Here is a 23,082-nt window from a genome sequence, read left to right on the forward strand (position 1 = left end):
GCTGCTGCTGCCTCTCCTTCCTGAGTTGTCAGTCTTCCTTGGCTCATAAGGGTTCAGTTGTTTAGGTAGTAAAACTGATTCACTTTGAAAGGCAGTCTGCGTACATGTTCACAGCCTGTTGATGTTAGCTTTGGGGTCTAAGAAATCAGTAGGATTTGAGTTCAACTTGTAAAATAAACTTTTTGAATACTAAAACCTTATTTCAAAGGTATAGTTAATCTCTTATTTATTGCATATACTGATGAGTACAAGATCACGTTTCATTCGAGTTATTGGAGCCTTCCACTTGTACTCCTCTCCTGCTGAATGATACCTTACCATACAGGTGACTGCAGAATGTGGCCAAAAGGAATTTTGGAAAATTAAAGTTTTGTTCCTACGTTTATTTACTATTGTTGCTGCTTCCATTACATTGCACGATGTTTTATCTGCTTAGGCATACTAGATTTTCAGGTGCCTGGGATTTTCATTGCACAAGATTCAGTTTATTTAAAGGATTGCTAAAGAGCTTTCAGTTTTCTGTTCCTTAGCCATACTGAATTCTGTGTAGTTTCAAATTCTTTCTGTCATGCAAGGTGGTACGTAGCTTGCTTTCAGACAACATTGCTTTGTTATTCTCTTGATTGATCTCCCTTATCTGGTATAATTCAGCTGTTTGTCTGGCTTCTTTCAAGTAACACCTTCACAGATTTCCTGAGTGGCAAGCTTGGAACACTCACTGGAAGTATAAAAGTTGCATTTAGAATGTTAGGAAAAAAACACCAAAAAATAAGCAGGGTTTATTACAGGGGATAAGTTACTTTAAGGGTGGTTTAGAAAGCGAAAGAAGAGTGCTATTTTGTGCATATTTTAATAACTATACTCTTGTCCTTTACAGGAACAAACGTTAGCTTTGAGGAAAGAAGGGATAGGTGTTGTGCTAGATTCTGAACTGCCTCATCTAATTGGCATTGATGATGATCTTCTTAGTACTGGTATCATCTTGTATCACTTGAAGGTAAATACACATCTATGTTTCCATAGCCTTTATATATGCCTTGTGAGTTTTCAGTAGACAAATTGTAGTAGGCAAATAGTAGTCAAAATGCTCATATAAGTGTTCATTACATCTCACCACTATGGAAAGAAAAGTTCTTTACATTTCTCTGCTAGAGTAAGAAGTTATAATTCATTGAATTACATTATAATGCCAGTTATTTTACTATTTATGTTTATGTAGACTGGTTAACCAGAGATAGGCGCTTCATATGCTTATCTATCTATTTTGGTTTTCCATTTATCTGATTGTGAAGCTTGACTTGAAATCTAGATCTATGTTAAATGCCTCAAAACTACAATGGTGGCGTTGTGCAGTATGGTTGAAACTTAAAATTTCTAGTAACATTGTATGATAATGACTGAAAGCATTCTTAAAATACAAGGGGAAGAAATCAGGTAGTATGTTTAAACATGTATTTCATCCAGAATAATCGGAGAAAGTAAAAGAATAAAACATCTCTGTGTGTGAGAGAAAGGGAAATTTCAACTGAAAATAATACATCTCCTTTTTAATTAGGAGGGCCAAACATATGTTGGCAGGGAAGATGCTGTGACAGAACAGGACATTGGTATGGAATTTTGCATTACTTTATGGTCTGTCTTCATTTTTTTTTCCTTCTTTCTTCATTTTTCCCCTCTTTCTTCCAACATCCCCATAGGTTAACAGAGCTTTATAATTTTCCTTTTTTTCCTAGTAGTTAGTTGTTTATATGTTCTTGTGTATTTTAATTTTTAGAAAATTTATGAAAACTAAATTACATGGGATTTGCTTCAAAAAGCATGTCTTCTGAAATAGCTTGTTGGCTTCAAATCTATTCATGTACTTGTTACTAATTTATTTCTTGCTACTTTTGAAAAAGCCTCCTATAAAAATACCATCCTTTTTCATACACCTGCCACAATTATTGCACAATCATTCTCTTAACCTTTGTATAAAGACAGTATTGCTATATTGTTATACCTAACGCAGTCTTTGGACTTTAGATTTTGGAAGAAAATTCTGGAAGTTAGTGAAAAGTAGGTAGCCTTCTTGTGCTGATTTTTCTTACTTTTTATTAAAGCAACTCCATGCCATTGCTGGACTAACCTGTCACATAAGCTGCTTAGAGGCAGTTTAATCAAATAAGCTACATCCTTTAGTTCTCAAGTGAGAAATTGAGAGACAAATAACATAGTTTTATGTATTTCCTTTGGTCAAAAGATGCCTGGATTAAAATTTATATATAAATTCCATGAAATTCACATTGCTTTGTAAGATTAAGCAATACGGGTAGAGATAATCGCACATTACTTGAAGAAGAGATGGAAAGTAGCATAACTGATGGATAAGTGCCTGAGTGTAATAGAAGATATAACCTTATTTCAGCCTTTCTTATTGTCTACAATTATATGTTATATCCTACCTATTCAGACTTAAAAGCTTCTAGACCTTAAAGCAGCTACACTTATGATTTCCCAGTGAAACTAGCCAAAAAAACCTGTCTCTACAAATACGTAAATTTTTCTTCACTGATTTCCAACAGAGCAAAATAAGCATTTACTAATCTGATGCCAAAACAAAAGAGAAAAGAGCATTATGTAAAATAAATCAGAAAAAAAACCACTTCTATTTCCACTACAGTAAAACAAGAAATAGGGTCAATGTTTAAGGAATGCAGGAGGTCGTGAAGGAACGAAAAAAAACTGTCTGCAGGGTGGGGAAAAAAGAAAAGAAAAAGAAAAGAAGAAAAGGAAAGAAAAGATGCTTGCAAATATGTAACATAGTCTGTCCTTAATAAATCACCATCAGCATGCAAATCTTATTAGTTGTTAAGAGACTAATTATTTTTTTTTGTGTGTGTGTTTAGTTCTTCATGGTCTTGATTTGGAAAGTGAGCATTGCATCTTTGAAAATCTCAATGGTACTGTGAATCTGATACCATTGAATGGCGCGCAGTGTTCTGTGAATGGAATTCAGATTACGGAGGCCACGCACCTAAACCAAGGTATTACCCAGCATAGTATAGGTTTCCATACAGCATCTGTTTATTTCTGGCAACACTACTGAAAAATCTGTGTGTATATTAAGAGTTTACTGTTTAATTTTAATTCAGTTTCTTCTTAGCAAAGTTATCTGGAGAGAGCCATGGAGTTTTTGTTCTGTCAGAGAATTGCTATATGGTGAAAAGAGAATTATTTACTAATTTGAGCAACTTCAGAATCTTGAGTATGAACTGATCCTTGCTGTCTGATTTCATTCAAAGTTTATACATAAAATTAACACCATGGCAGATAGCTTAGGTTGGTGTGATATTAAGAAAAATAATACTGGTCTCTGCATGACTAAAATAACATCAGAGTTGTGTTGTTTTTTTTTTTTTCCTTCTCAGGACTTCAGTGCAGTCCCACTTAACACTCTATTGCCAAATCCTCTTGGGTAGCAGGAGATTTAGTTGGAGTATCTGTTAACTACAGCTGTAGGAAAGTGACAAAAAGAGGGAGGCTAACCCTTACAGATGAAGTTCAGAGGATTACAATTTTAATATAAAAGCTTTAAAATCTGGAAATGATTGAAAGCAGCCGGGACAACTGGGAACAAAGGTGTATTTTGTTGGCCTGGAAAGGACTGACTAACAAATAAACTGAAGAGTGCTGCAGCAGAGGTTCTGGGTGTTTTAACTTCCAGGATCACCCAGAATACTTTCCCATTTAGCTATGAGCTGAAGTCATGTTGAGAAGTGAGGTTGTAACAGAGCTCAGGGGCTGAAAAGCAGTGCCCCTCTCCTGGACAGAAGCTTTCAGAATAAGCTCGTTCTAACAAATGAGGAACACAGTGGACAAAGTAGTGCTGAACAACGAGTCTTGCACCTTTTCAAACTCAAGTGCTGCAAGATTTTGCTTTCAGAAAATAGCTTTGTTATGGCCAGGGCATGTTGATTCTGTGAAGTGTCTATTCATGTGAAATAAGAGACATTCAGTTGTTTCTGTTATAGATACAGAACAAAAAAAAAAGAAAGCCCAACTCCTTTGTCTTGGATTTGAGTAACTCCTATTGATAAATTGTTAGGAACATTGGCATTGATGGCAAGAAACACTGTTAACGCGAATTGTGCTTGCAATGGCTCATCTTTATTTTAGCCTACTGTGTTTCTAAGGCATTATAGGTTTGATTGGCTCAGAAGAAGGCAGAAGTTTAGGTCCTGTTTCCTTCTTTCAGGCATATGCAGCAACTTGATTTTTGTACTGTGAAGAGTAGAAACATGGTTTTGTTTTTGTTTTTCTTCTCCTGAATTTCTGTCTAAAGAAATGTGCAACTCAGAAAAAGGGGGGCGGGGAAAGGGTTGCTTTGAATTACTAAATTTTGAAAAACAGCTGCACAAGCGGATCTGTAGACTGTGTAACCAGATTGAGTCTGAAAGAAGGATGGCAGCTTTGACATCAGGTGGGCAAAGCTGATGAAATAACTGGTTTAACAACTCGTGCACAATATATCTCTCCTAGCTGTGTTAGCATTTAGTCTCACAGCATGAAATGCCAGCCTCTTTAAATATCTGCTTTAGGTATTGCTGATTATCTACTGATATATTTAAATGCTTCCGTTTGTGACAGTCTAAAAAAAAATCAGCACACTTTCAAATGAACAGTTATTAATAATAGTTAACATAAAAAAAAAAAAAGAGGCATTAATTACCGCTTCCTTCTTCAGATTACTTCCACCATTTGTGAATTCTGGCTAATGTGGCCTCTTGAGTAATGCAACTTGCTATGATATTTTGTTCTTATAAAGAACATCTGATAAGATTTGTAAAGGTAATTGAACAAATACTCACTGGAGTTTGTTCTTTACCTTAAATTTATCCTCAGTTTAAAATGAGTTTGCCATTTCGAGGCCAAACTGCTAACCTGTCTGTAGTTAATGTCATTTCTCCGTGCTTGTTTTTTTTTTTTATAGTTTGGTAATACAAGTAACTTTTAGAATCATAAAATAAAATTTTAGAAGTTAGGAAGATCTTAATTATGGATACCTTTGTTTCCTTTGTTTGCACAGTTCCAAAATACTGGTGTGAGTAGATGAGAAGTGCTTGATGGTATTTGAACATACATTCTTCATACTTGTTTCCTATCCTCTGGTCACTTATGTGTTGGAGTCAACCAATTAAATTACCAGATCAGAGTTCCCTAAATGATAAAGACTGTTCTTGAATGGTTCTTGTTGTTGTTCTTAGTACTGTCGGTGTATTTGAGAAACCTTTATTTCTTTGTTATTTAACATTCTAGAAGAATAAGAATTGTTGCTTAGAGTAAACAAATGAAAAGCAAACCCCATAGCAAAGCCAGTTATGTTTCCATGACGACATTGATGCTGCACACTTGCATTCTGATGGGGAACTGCATTGTACGATAAAGGACAATTTAACCCAATGCTTAGGAAATATTTGACAGTATGCTTTTGATCCAAAGTTTTTTTCCTTGATCAGTTTTCATGTTGCTGCATATCTAAGTTCTGTCAAGTGGGAGCTAGGATTATATTAATGAGGAAAAACTACAATAATAATAAAATCCTACAATAAAATCCTATATCAGCAAACAGAGGTTCCATAATGCAAAAAGTGGCATTGTGAAGTAACAGTGCCTATGACATTCTGGGATAAAAAAAAAAAAAAGGAATGTAATGGGAGAAGCAGAGGAATTGCAGTTCCCCTCCAAATCTGTGCATTGACTATAATGGTGTACTAAAATGAGCAACCTGGCCTACGAGAAGGTGTCTCTGTCTGTGACAGGGGGTTAGGAACTAGATGGTCTTTAGGGTCCCTTCCAACCCAAACCGTTCTGTGATTTGAAGTACTTCACAAGTGTATCGTGTGACGTGCACGTAGCCCTTTTCCTTCTTCCTGTTCAGACTTATGCTAGGCTCATCATCCTATGATTTGAGAAGTACTGAAAGAGAAACCTAGTTGTAATTCATATGATCCTCCATCTGATTTTGAATGTCATGTGCTGCTGTTAAGCCTCTTCCACCTGTTTTCTTTCAGATATGTCAAGTTAGGAACAAGTATCTTTAGCTGAATTCATTCTGAAATTTTTAATAATTTACTTAAGTAACTTCTACCTAGTAACATGGCCAAAAATGTTTACAGTATCTTTGTTTGAAAGTAACTGAAGGAATTTCACTGGAATCCTCAATGTCTCCTCTGCTAAAGTAATCAAAACATCCTTCCAGGCAGGCAGCAAGAGTGGAGCAGAGAGATGTTTGGCACGACTGTGAGCATGTGAAGACTTACCCCTTTCACTACAGCAGTCATGACTGACAGCGACCCCTTTTAATGTGCTTACATTAAAAATATGTGTATAGATGTGCCCAGCGCAATTCATGAAGGAAGGGTCAACCAGCTTCTGTCACAAATTACAGAAGTGGTATCAAAATGACTTGGCAATACAAAGCTGCATACAGATCTATGGAAGGTAATTCATCTTAACGTTAGTCTGAGGTGAACTGTGCTTATGGTCCAAAACTGAGGTGTTGTGTAGACAGCAAGAAGTGATATTGTGACTATAGTGCCTCTTATCATTGAATTGCCAAGACTGAATGGCCTTATCTGTGTTGATGTTCCTAATTAAGCTAATCTTAAGAGAAGCACTGCTTATTCAGGGCAGCATTTCATTCTCAGATGATAACAATTTGTTTCTAGTAAGCAGTTGTAAGTGCATTTTTTTCAGGTTTTAAGTGTAATAGAATCCGTTCTCTTTTAAAATTCCTTCACACCATTCGACAGATAAATAGTTAATTTTGTGGTGGTTAATTTGGAGGACTTCAATGTTATGACAGCAGTGAGACATCACTAACAATGTGCTTTTTAGTGGGAAAGTATTAATCTTGGTGCTAGTGTCTTTAAAATATTATAAGAATTGCCCAGAGTCACGTTATATATGACCTGTACCGTAGCTGATTAAATACGATAATGGATGTGCATTGAACAATATGAATTATTCAAGGTTCTTTCCTCAGAAAATAACTATTGGGTATAAAAGACTAATAAGCCTGTTTTGAGTGATGACAAACTTCAGTGTTGTTCTACATAAAGAAGAAAAAGGTAAGTGAGAGTACAAATTATGAAAAAGTGTAGCTTTCAGTTTAGGTAGATTCAATCTTGACTTCGATCAGAAGTGGATGAATAATGATTAGTTTGTTCTTAGTCACGTTTATGGATGTTCCCATGGTGTTCCGTACCTGCTGGTAGCCTCCAAAGTAACACTGTTGAAGTGTGTAGGTCAAACTGCGGCGGCTGTTATGACTGCTTCCTCTACTTATTCTTTAAACTAAACTGCATGAACATGATTGACCTTTCTGTGCATGAACATATGTGTTTTTTTGTTGGTTTTTTTTTTGGTGTTTTTTTTTTTTTTTTTTGGGTAGGAAGAAGGAGGAATAAAATATACACATCCATTAACATAGCTGTGTCAAAGTGCATTTTCATTTTGTTCTTACTTAACGGAAGGCTGTGCTTACATATTGGATGACAGAAAAATTATTTGGCATTTCCTGATACAGTCTGTTGTCAGTAAATGGTGTGTGTTTTTCTCATCAGGTGCTGTTATATTACTTGGAAGAACCAATATGTTTCGCTTTAACCACCCCAAAGAAGCTGCTAAACTAAGGGAAAAAAGAAAGGTGAGGTAAAATCAGCATTTGGGGGAATTTCAACCTCTTCACAACTTTACTGCTAATATAGACATACCTTGAACATTGTACATTTGCTTAGTTTTGTTTTACATAGAATATTTCATATTTCATGAAGTGAAACAAAACAAGTTTGCAAGCACAGCGGTGTTTGTCTAATATATATTTTATGGTCTGTTGTTAGAGTGGACTGCTGTCTTCCTTCAGCTTGTCTATGACAGATCTCTCAAAATCTTGTGAGAACCTATCAGCCGTTATGCTTTATAATCCAGGGTGAGTATGTTAGAAAACGTTCTTGTTGCAGTTGGCACCCATTCTTCATTTTAAAGGTTTGAATATTCCAAATGGCTGTAATAGAAAATATTTTGTTCTAATGTTAATAGTGTACTAAATAATGAGCTTCTGAACGAGGTGAGAACTTCTAAGAAATGTTATTTGAACTAAAAATTCAAGTCCATGCTAGAAAAAGGGGTAAAAGGACACAGAAGCTTTCCATCCAGCTTAAAGCTTGCCTTTACCTGGGGTCTCACTATTGAAATACAAGAACCGTAACTGAACCAGACAACAGCCACACTGACAGATCTGACATAAGTTTTCTGGGAGAAAAGATTTGGTATTCTAACGAAGGCAGTTCAGCACAGTAATGACATTGCAAATTTGCATTTATGCTTTCTTCAGAATTACAAGTTAACTGTTAACTATTTTTCATAAGAAAAATGAATTTTAAACTGAAAATTAAGATTTCTTGAGTCTAGTATAAAACCAATGCAGGCATAAGAAGTCTGGGAAATGAATGTCTTATGTTCTTGCTTGTATACTTCCTAGTAGGTGGCCAAGTTAGGATATGGAAAATCATTTTATTATATGGTTACAGGGAAATAGACTACTTATTGTAGAGAATCTGCTTTAATGTCTTTACCAGTGTTCTTTAAGTGACTGATATAGAATTGATGGTGTTTTTGTTCTACTTCTTTTCATAAGCTAGTGCCTGTGTTTTTAATTGAGAGTGAGATGAGACGCGTAAACCACCTACGTGCTTTTGAAAAATTGGCCATAAATTGAATTACAAGCTGGGATAGTACAGCTCTATTCCTGAGTTTTACTAGGGGGTTGTTCTTTATCTGTTAGAATTTAGGAAGATCAGATGGGTAATAATAACTTCAAGTTAAGCGAAGTCTTAAACACAGTGAGTATATCTAATAACGTTGCTTCAAACGCTGTCTTCTTTATTACTCTTTTGCCACTAAAATACCTGCTGAGAACTTGAGACAATGAGCTAGTTGTTCATAAATTACAGATTTTTTTCTGACAGAGAAGAAAGAGAAAGTAAAAAACAACAACAAAAAAACCCTGTATGTGTATATATGTGTATTTTTCTTCCTGTTTCTTTAGCCTTTTTGAAAAGTTAATGAACTTGTAGTGACAACTGCTAGCATTACATCTTCTGAGGGCCAGGGAAAGTTCTATGAAAGTTCCTGACTGTTCTTTGTTACCTCCGGTTATTGATCTACCTTGGGCGGTAGTGGGTTTTTCTAGTCTAGTGACATGACTGTTAAAATACTTTTATGAATAATTGTATCATACTGCACAGTGGTGGCCTTGACTTTGCAGTCAGTGTAAACCAGGACAGATTTTTTCAGCATTGCCTCATGTTTACTCTTCCAGATTTACAGCAAAATATAACTGCATGGGCATGGCCCAGTTGAAGGTAGGCTTAAGAATGATTTCCCTGCCCAAGGAGTTCATACTGTCTGCAGATAATGCTAAATCACGTCTTGTAGAAGGGAATTTTCCTGTGACTTGTGATTTCAACAAGAACAAAAGAGCAAACAAATAGAAGAGCTACTTAATCTAGGATAGAGTAGTTTGCAACAAATTCTTTTTTTTTCCCCCCAACCTTTTGTGCAATGTAGCTTTTTTCATTGTCAGTTCTTCAAATATCTGGCCTTGCTTTCCTGGAACTCAATAAGTATGACTCATATAATTAAATTATCAGTGTATTCAGCAATTTTTAAAAACTCCACCCATCTAGCACTTCTTCTAAACTATATTTTGCTTTTTTTGGGTGTGGTGAGAGCTGTTCCTGTTGAAATTGAGGCTCAAGTTAGGTGAAATACCTTCATATTCCTGAAAACTTTCATGCCTGTGTGCTATTAGTCTGTAAACTATGAGCAGAGGGCTAATAATATTGTCCTGTTCTGCATTCAATTAATCTTTGTGGCTTGTCTTGCAGGAATGGATATTTTGTCTTGCTTAATTTGTAAGCACAAGCATAAGTCTCACCATACAGGAGGAATGCATGACTGTTACTTGTTTGTGAGCAATACAACCTACCTGTTCCAGTCATTGTTACGTACATTTGTTTTTTAAAGTGAGGAAGCTCATAGTTGCATATTCAGAATTTAAACTCTTATCCCTGTCTTCAGAGGCTTTAACGAAGTTTAAAACAATATATGCCATACCTAATACTACACATTGCCCACACAGTGCAGAGGCGGTTCTCATTCTGATAGATCAGTGATTAAAACAAAAAAAAAAATCAAATATGACTGGTTTTACTGTTTCTATAACTTCTGCAAAGAGAAAGTATGTTCTGAAGTTTGCACTGCTGTTTAACTGAGCATTGGTCATGTAAATCAGTAGAAGAAAGCATGTTCCATAATTGATGCATTGTTGTGGACAGCAATTTGGCCATAGCAGCTTTTCAGCTTAGGCTGTGGTTCCATGATAATTTTAAGCTTGTTTATGTTGATGCTAAAATTGTTTGCTTTCCATATCATCCATTGTGACAGTAGTGTTTTTTTGTTTTTTTTTTTTTTCCTGTGATGTTGTGAGTTTGTCCAAAGAGGTGTAATTCTGTAGAAAATGTCACTTTAAGGGAAACAGGTGGCTGGGGTAATTGCAAGTTAAAGAAAACATGTTTTGAATAAAGCAGTTCCCAAGTATTTAGGGCTTGGTCATATTCAAAGCCAATGGCACCGTATCCATAAAGTGTTAGCTTGCAATATAGGGCATGGACTCCTTCCTTTATTCTGAACCTTTATTGCAATGGGCTGTAGTATCAGTTCCCCATAACGTCATGGCATGCTGCTCACCTTCTGTGCAGAGCTAGATTCAGTAGCAGGCCAATTATTTATATATATATATATATTTTTTTTTGTGAGGCTTTGGTAGATGACCAGCATTCTGCCTGTTGTTAATTTGGTAATTCAAGCTCTTCTTTTCTTCCAGTACTGAACACCTAAAGGCTGGTAGCTAAATTTGCAATTTCCGTAGGTTGCAATAAACATCTTGTAAAGTCTAGGATCTTTACCAATCAATGCCAGAAGAGCCTGTGGGATATTCCTTTCAGTTGTGATAACAGCAGATAGCAGATAAATGACAACTGCTCCGTGTGTGTGGCTCTGAGGGTCTATATAAGTAGCTGTCTGAATTTTCTGAATTTCTGAATGTGTCATTAGAGGCTGTCCCTTTTGAAGCTGTATGTGATCTCGACTTATTTCAGAGCCTGAGAGAAAGTGATAGTATGTGATTTAAAGTACGGTGTACTTAAAAATAAATAAATAAATAGAACTTAAAATAAACTTGTAATGTTTGGTAATAACTCCTAAAGCACTTGGCATTAGCTAGTTTTTCTACTCTGCTTTCAGAGCACGTTAATGCTTGTTATTCTAAAATGAAGAAAATGGGATAGTAGGGAGAGTTTATGCTCTTTTGAAAAAGATTCACCTTTTAAACAGTAAAAGTACCATTACTTCAAGTTTTGCCTTTGTTTTGCAATTTGAACAACCACTAAAAACACTTAATTTCTTCTTTGGGGAGAAAAAGAAAAAAAAAAAAGCACCAAAACCTACTTTTCCCTGTCATGCAGGGTGAAATTTAGGTGCATTACATCTGCATTCCACGAAAGCTTTCCCCAAATTGTCCCATGCTGATACCCGAAAGGTGCATCCTAAACATTAAAGCTCTGCTGCTGCCTGTGCCCAGAACTGCTGCCATCCTGGGGAGCCAAGCTGGTGATACCTCTGCTATATCTGCCCCGGGTTTTCCTCCATTGAAAGCGAGGGTCTCCATTGCTGAGCTTGGAGTCCTTCTCCTTTGTGGCACCAGAAGTCTTTTAGATCCTTCTGCACAGTAGCACAACTCCAAGGAGCAGGTTGTCCACCTATGTCCTTCCCTCCTCTGCAGGGTAGGAGACGGGCGTTTTACCTTGCTTAACTGGCCCTGGTATTTTTAGGCCTTGAGTATTTTTGTTTTCTATTGTAGAAAATTCCTTCCTCATTTGGTGTTTTTCTGGCAAGGAGATGAATGTGTCTATGCTGTTCGGGTTAAGTGTTGTCCAAATTAGACGTTGATTTTTAAACCTGTATTTTCTCAGTCCCAACACTTTTAGTGGTGGTCACGGGGACATTATTCATAATAAAATCTCTACTGTATTTTAGACAGTGTGTCTGGTAATGATTGCTAAATGCTGTTTGAGTAGAGGCGTTTGCTGCACTTTGTGTTTCTTTCTGTATGGTTCTGTTCTCTAACTTCATTTGTACTCTGAGATTTTGTTTTCTTTAAAGAAGAAGATATCATGCAGGTCTTGCTTATTTTATGTCTTTCCCATGTGAAAATCAGTGATACCTTTAATTTATTTTTATTTTTTTTCAGGTGGGTGGGCTGTATGTGCAGCTTTTGCTGTGTTTTTCTTTCTTTGTGTGTTAGGCTGTTGATTTCCCATATGTGGAGATAGTTGCAGAAAACTTTGGCTTGCTGTGCAAAATCCTTTGTTCTGTTCATTCCCGGTCTTTGTCTTTAATCCAGTGTCATGCAACGCTGCTTCAGGTAATAAGCTTTGGATAAAACAGTTTTGCTTGTAGATCTGTGTTGAAGATTTCATTTGTGGACCTTCTGTAAGGTATATTATATTATAACTCTAAAACCACTCATGAGAAACCTTGATCTTGTCTTGTCTTCAGCATGTTGGGTTTTTTAATTAATCTCATAAATTGGGCTACTGAACAGCATTGTAACATCTTTGTAGTCCTGCTAGTACTCGGTCTTTCCTAACAGATGTAGTACCAGATCACACTTTTGTGCTGTGTAAATTAAGCTATTGTGGTATTGTACCAGTAGAACTGACTTCCTTTTCTCTGTGGCTTATCTACACTGTCCTTATCACTAGATACGCCACATTTTCCAGGAAAATGGTAACTATTTAATTCTACACTGATCAGATTAAGTTCCTTTGTGGTAGATCTACAAAAGAAGAAAGAGTAGATTCTGGTCCTTAATATCTGTATATATATTTTTTTAATTTCAAGCTAATATTTTTTTCTATTCACAGTAGTGCTCACATTAATAAAGGGAATAGAGTTTATGAGAAAAAAAAATATTTTTATTAAGGATATCCTAATCCAAAAAACATCAGTCCTGTATCTGTGCTTTGTAAAACTGGCAGTGATTTGTTACAGCCAATGATGGTTTTGGGGATGCTGAGATTTTTTTTCTTACTAGCTTCTTAAAGAAGGAAGGCTTCTGCAATCACTGCCTGCCTGTTCTGCCTCCTCGGTTCCTTTCCTGTCCTGAAACACCTTTTGAACCCGTAACCAGTTTGAAGCAAATATTACAGAGGTGGTTGTCTCAAAAGTAATGAATTCCTGAACGTGTTGATAAAATGGGCAGCCAGATGCGGAAAACATGCATCATTATTACCCCTGTGATAATAAAGTCCGCAGTGCAAGCACTGGTAGAGAATAGAGATGCTGAGTATCTGTGTGGGAGGAGAGCCTTCAGTGGAGCTCAGACCATCTTAGGCATCACTGAATCTAAATAAGCAGCAATACACAAGGCTGTGTTAGGCTTTCTGTTCACAGAACCATTTTTCACTTGTCTAAAATGCATTAAATATACATTTTTAGAGCAGCTAGATGTAGTGTTTGGAAGCTGCTGATGGGGATGTTGATGGTGATCTGTATTTGCTTTGGGAAGTAGCCAGTTACACTGAAGAAGAAACTATTTCTGTGTAGCTCATTCCTGTCTTTTCTGAGCAACCCTTTGAGCAGCTCTAGTTTCATTTTGGTGTAAGATAAAACTTATTGCCTTGACATGACTGGCGAAGGTAGTAGAGATGCTTCATCAAAGAGAAAACCAGGGAGTTTTCACTGCTCACGTGTTTATATATAAATGATTGCTGTGATGGCTCACATTCTTTGGATAAGATCTCTATCAAAAGCCCGTTACCATTTTTATGTATATATAAAATATGTTTTGCCAAATTATGTGTTTTATAGAAGTGTCACAATATCAAAAGATTTTGCTCTGGGTTTGTGCATTGTATCATCAGATCTGCAATGTTTTACTTCACTGTGGCTTAACTAAGCATGGGAATACTTGTAAATCGTCTCTGCCAACTCTCTTAGCATAGATGGTTTACATCTGACAGTGCTTAATGGGCATCTGCATTTCCAGACTCCAAATCCCCCAGCTCTATATTATTTTGGACTGAAATAATGATGAATATAGTGACAGCCAAGCCCTAGCTAAGAAGCGAGAGCTAGCAGCTATGAATTCCAGAGGCAGACTAGCTACAGTGAGGGATTATCAGGTATAGCTTAAAAAAGAAGAAAGCTTGGTAACCATTGAATAAGACTTTTGCTTTCTGACAGTCTCTTAAGATTGCTTTTGTACTTGCTCTTGCATAACTTTGTGAATTTTGCACTACTACTAAAGAAATTGAGGAAACATATTTATCTCTCCTTGTGCTGTGGCATTGAGATAGTGGCTACAAGTGCCCGTTTTAGACATGATCTTAACGTAAAGGGGTCTTGATGAGAAATGTATATGAAGGCTCTGAATATCTGGAGTTGTGTGTAACAATCTAAAATGGGGAAAAATAGATTTTTTTAAATTAGTGTTTCTCCACTATTCCAATGGTTAGAAAGATGCTTCTTGAGCACTTTGCAGTCAAAGTTTACTTGAATTGTTTTATAAACATCACATTAATGTTGTATTTTCTGCATGTTTCCAGTGATAACTCCTTTTCAGACATTTGTATGATTTTAGAAAGAGATATTAAATAGACCTTATACTTAAAACACATGCCTACACAATTGAAGTTGCGACATCTTAAAGTGCAGTTCCTCAAATAATTGAAGTTAGCTTGTGGTGCAGTCTTGCATTTTTTTCAGCGTTTCTCTCACCTGTAAACTCCTTAAGTTGTTTTTCAGCTCTGAAATAACTGAATATTTGTGTATTTGGTAGAGTACTTCAGCGCATATATAGATTCTTTATGCTTAAAAAAAGCACAGAGACCATTTCCTTTGGAAGATTGCCTTAAAGAATACAAGTCTTTCAAAGGAAATTAAAATAAGACACTTCTGTATGACCGTAATAAGAGCTGATATTAAAAATGACAGAAAATACTCTCCTGTAATTATTCAGAACCTTATCAAGCTAAATATATTAAAATCTCAAAATATTTTAGATAAATGGGCTTGTATTGTGTTCTGTTCATGAATGTTTCACTTCACAGGAGTATGAATTTTTTTCAGCCTCACTGATCACATCAAAGTAATGCTTCTTTTCTTGGGAGGAAAAGGAAGAATTGCAGGCATATGCTGTAGCATAGTTCCGTAGCTCACTCCCTTCTCAGAATTGGCCAAGCTAATAAACCATAGGATTATGAGCATCGATTAACTATCACTGGCAGTTGTAAAACGTGTTTAGAAAGAATAACTACTTAAATTTTACTTTGAATTGTAATGTGATGGACTGCTGTTCCATGAATCTAACCGATTTAACCTCTAATAAAACAAACTGTTGGTGATGTTACTATAGTCTGTACTGCTAATATGTTTTTGCTATCAATTCCTCTCTTAACTGATTGCTCTGTTTCCCCCTACCTCCCATGGCAGTCTTTTCCCTGTAAAAGGACCGATCTGTTTAAGGTAGAGAAATTCAATTCCTATGTATTGATTGCCATGTCCGCATGTAGTTAACTTGCAGAGGCTATGCTAATCATTTGTCTTGTTTATCTTAACTTTTTAAATAGTCTTTTCCCCCAGAAATTCATTCACTTTTTTGTTTGTACTTAAGTGTCAGACAGCATGATACCTAATTTGTAACCCTAATGAAGGAAATACTTTCTTTTACTGTAGAAAGTAGTTTCATAAAACTTTTCATTTGCATCATTGTTATAATAATCATTGTGAATTACATAATTGTGTATCTTGCTCATATATATTCAAGATTTTATTTTTTTTTTTTCCTTAAATCAGGCTAGAATTTGAGAGACAACAACGAGAGGAGCTTGAAAAATTAGAAAGTAAAAGGTAACGTTATTCTCTTTAAGTATACATGTATGTATATAAGTATACACACACACGTGTATGTGTATATATAGGGAGAGAACATTGTGGACTTGATGACAAATGAGGCTCTTTATCTGGATCTTTTTTACACTCCAGTCACTTTTGAATTGAATCTTGATTAATCTGTGAACTCTGCTTCTGCAATGGTATGGGCATGCTAATAATACTTATCAGAATGACGTTTAGCAATCAGTTCAAAACAAAAAATAAAGCATTGTTATCAGCTGGAGAACTAAGTTGATTTTTCTGACTCATCATATCTGCTAAGATTTTACAAGTAAAAGATCTCACCTTGTTGCAGATCACAGCATTGATTAGATTCATAAGCTGAAAGACGTTTTCTGCCTTCTCCACTTTATACTGCTTGCTCAGTTTTGAAAGAGCTTTTATATAGTTGGACCAAGTTAAATAAAGTCAAAATAAATACAAAACAAAAGCAAGAAACAAACAAAAAATAACCACAAATCCCACCCAAGCTCTGAGCAATTAGAAGATGTCCTTCAGAAAATGATACAGTAGAATCACTGATCTTATCCTCTTTGTTATGTTGATAGACTTTGAATTCAGATTACATTGAAGTTGGTTTGTGTTTTAATCAATCAGATTTTAACTTCTTCCAAACTAACCAAGGAATACACATAGAAACAAGCTGTAGTCCAGGTGATTGTATTGTAGGGGTAATTGTGGCATCTTCAAGTCTCAGTCTTTCCTCACTTGGATTCCATTAGAACCTTTAAAAGAGTTATTGCACGGGCCATACTTGGTCTTAAAGTAATTTGCCTTTCAACTCCATCTGTTCCTAAGCTTATATTCCCATTTATCAATAGACCAGTTGGGTTTGCAAAAAGAGAAGACATTGTTTCAATTCATCTGTTGACTCAAATTTGGTGAGGCAAATTTCACACCAAGTCCTTTTTGTTTGTATGCAAATAAGTGTGCATGTGTAAAAAATACATACGGTTATTTTTCACTGTGCCCAGTGTGTTCTATCAATATTCTTATTGGATTGGATAAAGCTAATAGAGTCTAATGTTATGCTACCAACATAAATGCTATCTAACATGTTTTCTTAGAATTTAATGTATCCACAACATTACATGTTGAAATAAATTATGAGTCTGTGCCATTTTCTCAAGGATTGAGTTACTTCCAAGCAGCAAAACAAAATTATATATATATATATATATATATATTATATTATATTATATAAAATTATTAATATTATATATAATATTTACAATACTATATATAATATATACAATATTGTATATATATATATTATATGTATATTGTATATGTAATATTATATATTGTATATAATATATACAATACTATATATATATAATATATATGTATTACATAGTATTGTATATATTATATACAATATAATATATACTATAATATATATATTATATACTATATATATATATGTATATATATAATTGTGGTATGGGTTGCAAAATCTCTGTCCAAAACATTTTAACTTCTAAGTGATATATTGTCTTTTGGATAAAACAAACATAAAAGTTTGATATATTTCTTGTAAATGTCTTGCTGCAGGAAACAAATAGAAGAAATGGAGGAGAAACAAAGATCTGACAAAGCAGAGCTTGTAAGAATGCAACAAGAAGTAGAGTCACAGCGCAAAGAAACAGAAATAGTACAGCTGCAAATTCGAAAACAGGAAGAGAGTCTGAAACGCAGAAGTGTTCACATTGAGAGCAGGTTAAAGGATTTGCTGGCTGAAAAAGAAAAATTTGAAGAAGAGAGATTGCGGGAACAACAGGAGATAGAGCTTCAAAAGAAGAAGCAGCAGGAAGAAATTTTTGCCCGTGTCAAAGAGGAATTGCAGCGCCTACAAGAACTTAATCATAATGAAAAAGAAGAGAAAATGCAGATTTTCCGAGAACTAGAAAAACTTAAAAAGGAAAAGGATGAACAGTACATTAAGCTGGAATCGGAAAAAAAGAGACTTGAGGAACAAGAAAGGGAGCAGGTGATGCTTGTGGCTCATCTAGAAGAACAGCTTCGAGAAAAACAGGTCATGATACAGCTCCTGAAGAGAGGAGATGTACAACGACTTGAAGAAGAGAAAAGAGATCTTGAAGATATCAGAGAATCTCTTTTGAAAGTCAAGGAAGCCCGATCTGAAGGTGATGAAAACTGTGAAGAGTTAGAAAAAGCACAGAATAGTTTCATAGAGTTTAAAAGAAAACAACTAGAACAGTTGACTATTTTGGAAAAAGATTTAGTTCAGCAAATGGATCACCTAGAAAAGGAGATTGCACATGAAAAAGGAGCTGTAGAACACTTAAAGTTTGCACAGGAAGAACATGTAAGTTTCAAGAAAGATGATGAAAACTTTGCAGATGCTGTACTCAAGGCTGACGAATTTGACAAGATAAAGCCAGCGGAATACAGGCTTCAATCTAAAGTACTGCAGCTTGAGTACCTGAAGAGTAATCATTTGCCAGCACTGCTGGAAGAAAAGCAAAGAGCTTCTGAAGTCCTTGATAGAGGCTTCTTAGGATTAGATAATACTCTCTATCAAATAGAGAAAGAAATAGAAGAAAAAGAAGAGCAGCTTGCACAATATAGAGCTAGCACAAATCAGTTGCAGCAGCTTCAAGAAACATTTGAATTCACAGCCAATGTAGCTCGGCAGGAAGAAAAAGTTCGGAAGAAGGAAAAAGAAATCCTTGAATCAAGGGAAAAACAGCAGAGGGAGGCGCTGGAACAAGCTGTCGCTAAGTTAGAAAGGAGGCATTCTGCTTTGCAGCGTCGTTCTACGATAGACTTTGAAATTGAAGAGCAGAAGCAGAAGCTTGCTACCTTGAACAACAGCTGCAGCGAGCAGGCAGGTCTGCAGGCTAGTCTAGAAGCTGAGCAAAAAGCCCTTGAACAAGACCGGGAACGGTAAGTGTTCCGATAGCTTCAGTTTTTAGGACCTGCGATTCACAAAAAGTACATCATTTTTATGGCGTAGATTTTGAGAGGGCAGCTTGTTCTGTGTCCCATTGTTTGAGTTTCTTATTGTTTCAAGTAGTTTGCCCAGAATTGACGTTACGTATTGCTTTTTGAAAGATTCTTGCCTGCTCATTGATTTCTGTTCGGACACTTAACTCATCCCCTGCAGTATAGTACTTGCATGAGCCATCACAGCATTCAGTTAAGTTGTTTTTACCTATTTAGAAAGCTCAGCCAACCCCATGCTCAGCCCTTACAAATGCATGCACTATTTTACAAGTTTCTTTTTATTAAAATATGAATGTATAGCATTTTGTTTCTTTATTGGTAGCAAGCTATTTGTTGGTTCAAGATTTGGAGATTGATAGTCAAGGTAGATTGCCAACTGTCTCTCTCAGCTGATGATGTGTGGAACACTCCTGGTATTCCAAGTAAACCAGTGTAATGTTTAATGTTTTGTTACTGGCTTCAGGGCTAAATAAAGTAGACTAGACATATATCTGTGTAAAATTTGTTGGTGTTTTTCAAACATATTTGAAAATATACAGCTGCTTCGATACAGCCCTATGTGATGACAAACCCTTTTAGATACAGAAGCAACGTTACCAGCTACACATAAGATATTTGGAACTATAGCCTAGTATTTGTGCTAAGTATAGAAGGCTCAGAGGAAAATTTTCATGTAAGGAGGGTTCTTCTTTCACAGGAGAGGAAGAATTTTTTTATTGTATTTTTGGCCTGAGCAAAAATTCACTGGGGTTAGTGGATTCAATCCATGCAGTCTGGAAGAAGGGCAAAATTAGCATTTTAAAAAGGCGTTGTCTGATTTGCTAACACAAGAGCTTGAAAACTTGTTGTTATTGGTGAAAGAATGATTTTGTTTTTCTTGAGGTAGAATTAGATTTGTTTTATTTTAATATTCCAGTGATTACCTGATTCTTCTTTCAGAAGCACTTCAAACCAGATGCTTGATGAGAAGAATCACCAAAAATACACTTACCTATAGCAAAACTGATGAACTCTTCTGTATCTTGTTTATTTTAAACTGTTAATCAGGAGATAATAGCTCCTTTTTTCACACTGACCTTTAGGTCACTCTTTCCACGTGTAAAGCTACATTGTGTGGATTTTAGTTAGGCTTTTTCAGTACTGAGTTATCATTTTGTTGGGTCTATTTGCCTATATTTTTCATAATTGTCTTGAAGAACATGTAATCTAGTTTTCTGCACTGAGCATCTCGCTTGAATAAAGCCAGCTATAAACAACTGGAGGTTCCACAAAAATAGACAGCTTTTTAGCTAGCCCTCAAGATATTGCTGGTTTGTGTAATAAGTGGGAAAAATATGTTGTCAGCTAGAAAAATTATGTTAGAAATAGATTCCAAAGAAGCGAAAAGGTCTGTTTATTTTGTTGTTGTTAACTTTAAAGACCTCTTGCACAAACTGAATAAAACTTTGTAGTCATTCAGCGAGAGGCCCAGGGGCCTGAATAATTTTGTTCGGAGTGTCATTTATGCACTCACACGGATAGCTAACTTTCTATGAATGTTGTGGCAAAAGAAAATCTTAAGATACATGTTAAATACTTCAGACTATTTATATAACACTTGTGCACAAGTGTTCAAGTTTATACTTCCAAGTAAATAATGTCTTGGACCCTGACAAGCATATTAACTGTATGTGCTGCTTATTATTTATCTAGATAATATTTGGTAAGAGCGTGCTTCAGAAAAAGAGGTTCAAATCTCTTAGCTATCTAAAAATATTTAAATCCAATATCCATCTGAAATGTTCTGTGAGCCCAAGGCCATCATAACTGGATAAAATGTTTTTCCAGTTGGCATAATATGCCGGCTCAAAATCCTTTCACCTACAGGGATGACCCCCAAAATGATAACCTGGAGCCAATTCATACTGGAGTTATGCACCCGCACTTTGTCTTTATTGGCAGAAATTTGGGGCTGTAGAATGAGCACAAAGCGACTTCAGAGCTATCTTTGAGGTGATGGGATGCATCGCTCAAAAGGGGCAAGGAGCAATTCAGTGCACTTACTGGCAGAGGCATCACACAGCTGGATAAGCTTATAACTGTAGGAAATGATATCTTTTGATAGAAGGATGTTTACAAATGAAGAGATAAGCTATGTTCCCTTAATATAATTGTGATTTTTGTGGTTAAATTGATTTTCCATAGATGCAAACACTCCCCCATATCTATCAGCCATCTCCCATCCACTTTCCCTCAGGATGCAAGATTGTTTTGCTGCTAATCAAAAGAAACAGATGGCTTCTGGCTGTGCTGCAGAAAGTACTCTAAAAATGAAGTAACAACTCAGCCTGCTTTACTCCTGCCGAAGCCACAGCATTTTTACTCGCTATTCAATTTTCAGTTTTAACCTCCAGGAAGGAATACAGTAGTTGTAGCATTGTACTTCAATTTTGATATTTGCAATTGCAGTTAAAATGTTCGAATCCCTACTTTGCATGCTTTCCACTCCTTCTGCAGGAACTTCTATTCTTTTACTCTTTAATTTTCGAGTAACCCCTAGGAAAACAATTACCTTTGGAGACAAAAGTTGTAATGGAAATGAGGAAGATTATTACTGTGTTACTAATCTAATCTCAGCTACATTATAAGTGAAAGCTGTTCTGCAGATTACTTTGTTATAATATAGTTTAATTTGACTAAATGATAAATATTGCAAAAAGTACTTCTTATTTTATACCAGATGCCTCAGGCATTTTTGGTCAAAAATGCTGTATCTGATTTTACATATTCTATTGTGTGCACAAACCTGGCTGATACGAAATTTATTTGTTAGAGAAAGTGAGGAGGTTTCCATTTCAAAAGGTGATTTATAACGTACGTAAAATAAATACTAGACTTTTTATTTTGTTGGTAAATTTTCAGAAATATATATGCAGAAAAGAGTAGCTGAAAAATAATGATTTATATGTATAGTACACAGTTTTAAGATTTTCTTACAAATATGCTCTGCCACATTGTTGTCTTGGGTTGTTGTTTTTAGTACTACTGTATTTTGAGTCATTTCATTTTTTTTCCCCTATTTATTAATCTACTTCGACCTAGAAGCGAAGTAACTGACGTAATTGGTAGAGTTCTGTAATGAGGAAAGTTTTATTCAAATGATCCTATTAGATTAGTTTAGTCTTTCTGAATTAATATTGAATGTGCTGAGTTTAGATACCACTTGTGTTGGAGGATTATGAAGTTGTTTTATTTAGCCTAGCATTGCTGTTGGAACGTGTTTTTTGAGCCATCTCTATTTTCCTATCTAAATATGCTTAAAGAACAATTAGTATGCTCGTATCTTCATAAATATTAATAGTTAAGATTTAACATGTTTCTCAGTGTAAGTACGGCACATCTTTTAAGAACTATGGGAATCAATGGTACCTGAATACAGACAACATGAATTACATTTTAAGATACCTTTGCAGCCTGGACCAGGAAATTCAGCAGCTGAAGCAAAAAATTTATGAGGGTGATGGTGGTCAGAAAGGAAATCATGGAACATTAGAAGAGAGACTGTCCCATACCAATTCCCCTACCAGCCCAACAAAGCCACAGCCACCCTGTGCTCCACTAGTTGATGATAGGTAGGTAACCTGGATTTCTGCAACTTTTTGATATGAAAATAAATATTTTGAAAGTTCTGTTCTTCTAGGGTTGAACTGGAATTAAATTCTCTAACTGTACCTAAAGAGTAGTCTGGAAATAAAATTAATTTGCTATACTTTAAATAACCAGCAGGCTTATCTGTTGCTCCCGTGCAGTTTGTTTTTCAATAGAGTTTTGTGACTTCTAGACTTAAGTGTATTTAAGTTGGTTTGTGTTTACAGTTACTTGTCTATATGGTATTGCTTTATGTACACTAAAAGCAACAAAATAAATAATTAAGCCTTTTTTAACAGGACAATTGCCCACTATTATTTAAAATCTATGATTTTTCCTCTTCGTTCTTTTTACACTTATACATGAAGTCATTAATACCAACTCCTGGGTCATTCTTTCTGTTTGAAGACCAAAAGTTTGATAGTT

General features: G+C 35.6%; 1 protein-coding gene across 4 annotated transcripts in view; it reads left to right on the forward strand.

Annotated features, from left to right (window-relative positions):
* Positions 1–23,082, forward strand: part of KIF16B (kinesin family member 16B) — a 138,037-nt gene that overhangs the window by 59,740 nt on the left and 55,215 nt on the right. For 3 of the 4 annotated variants that reach the window (XM_084284586.1, XM_084284584.1, XM_084284587.1), the window contains exons 13-21: positions 878–997; positions 1,556–1,607; positions 2,886–3,023; positions 7,605–7,687; positions 7,881–7,969; positions 15,598–15,630; positions 15,961–16,014; positions 17,614–18,969; positions 22,482–22,640. In XM_084284586.1, coding sequence (XP_084140712.1) covers positions 878–997; positions 1,556–1,607; positions 2,886–3,023; positions 7,605–7,687; positions 7,881–7,969; positions 15,598–15,630; positions 15,961–16,014; positions 17,614–18,969; positions 22,482–22,640 — 2,084 coding nt within the window. The remainder of the gene's footprint in view (positions 1–877; positions 998–1,555; positions 1,608–2,885; positions 3,024–7,604; positions 7,688–7,880; positions 7,970–15,597; positions 15,631–15,960; positions 16,015–17,613; positions 18,970–22,481; positions 22,641–23,082) is intronic. The other variant, XM_084284585.1, reaches the window with a different exon arrangement.

The sequence above is a fragment of the Netta rufina genome (genome assembly GCF_964035555.1).
Source record: "Netta rufina genome assembly, chromosome: 3".
Taxonomy (NCBI): domain Eukaryota; kingdom Metazoa; phylum Chordata; class Aves; order Anseriformes; family Anatidae; genus Netta; species Netta rufina.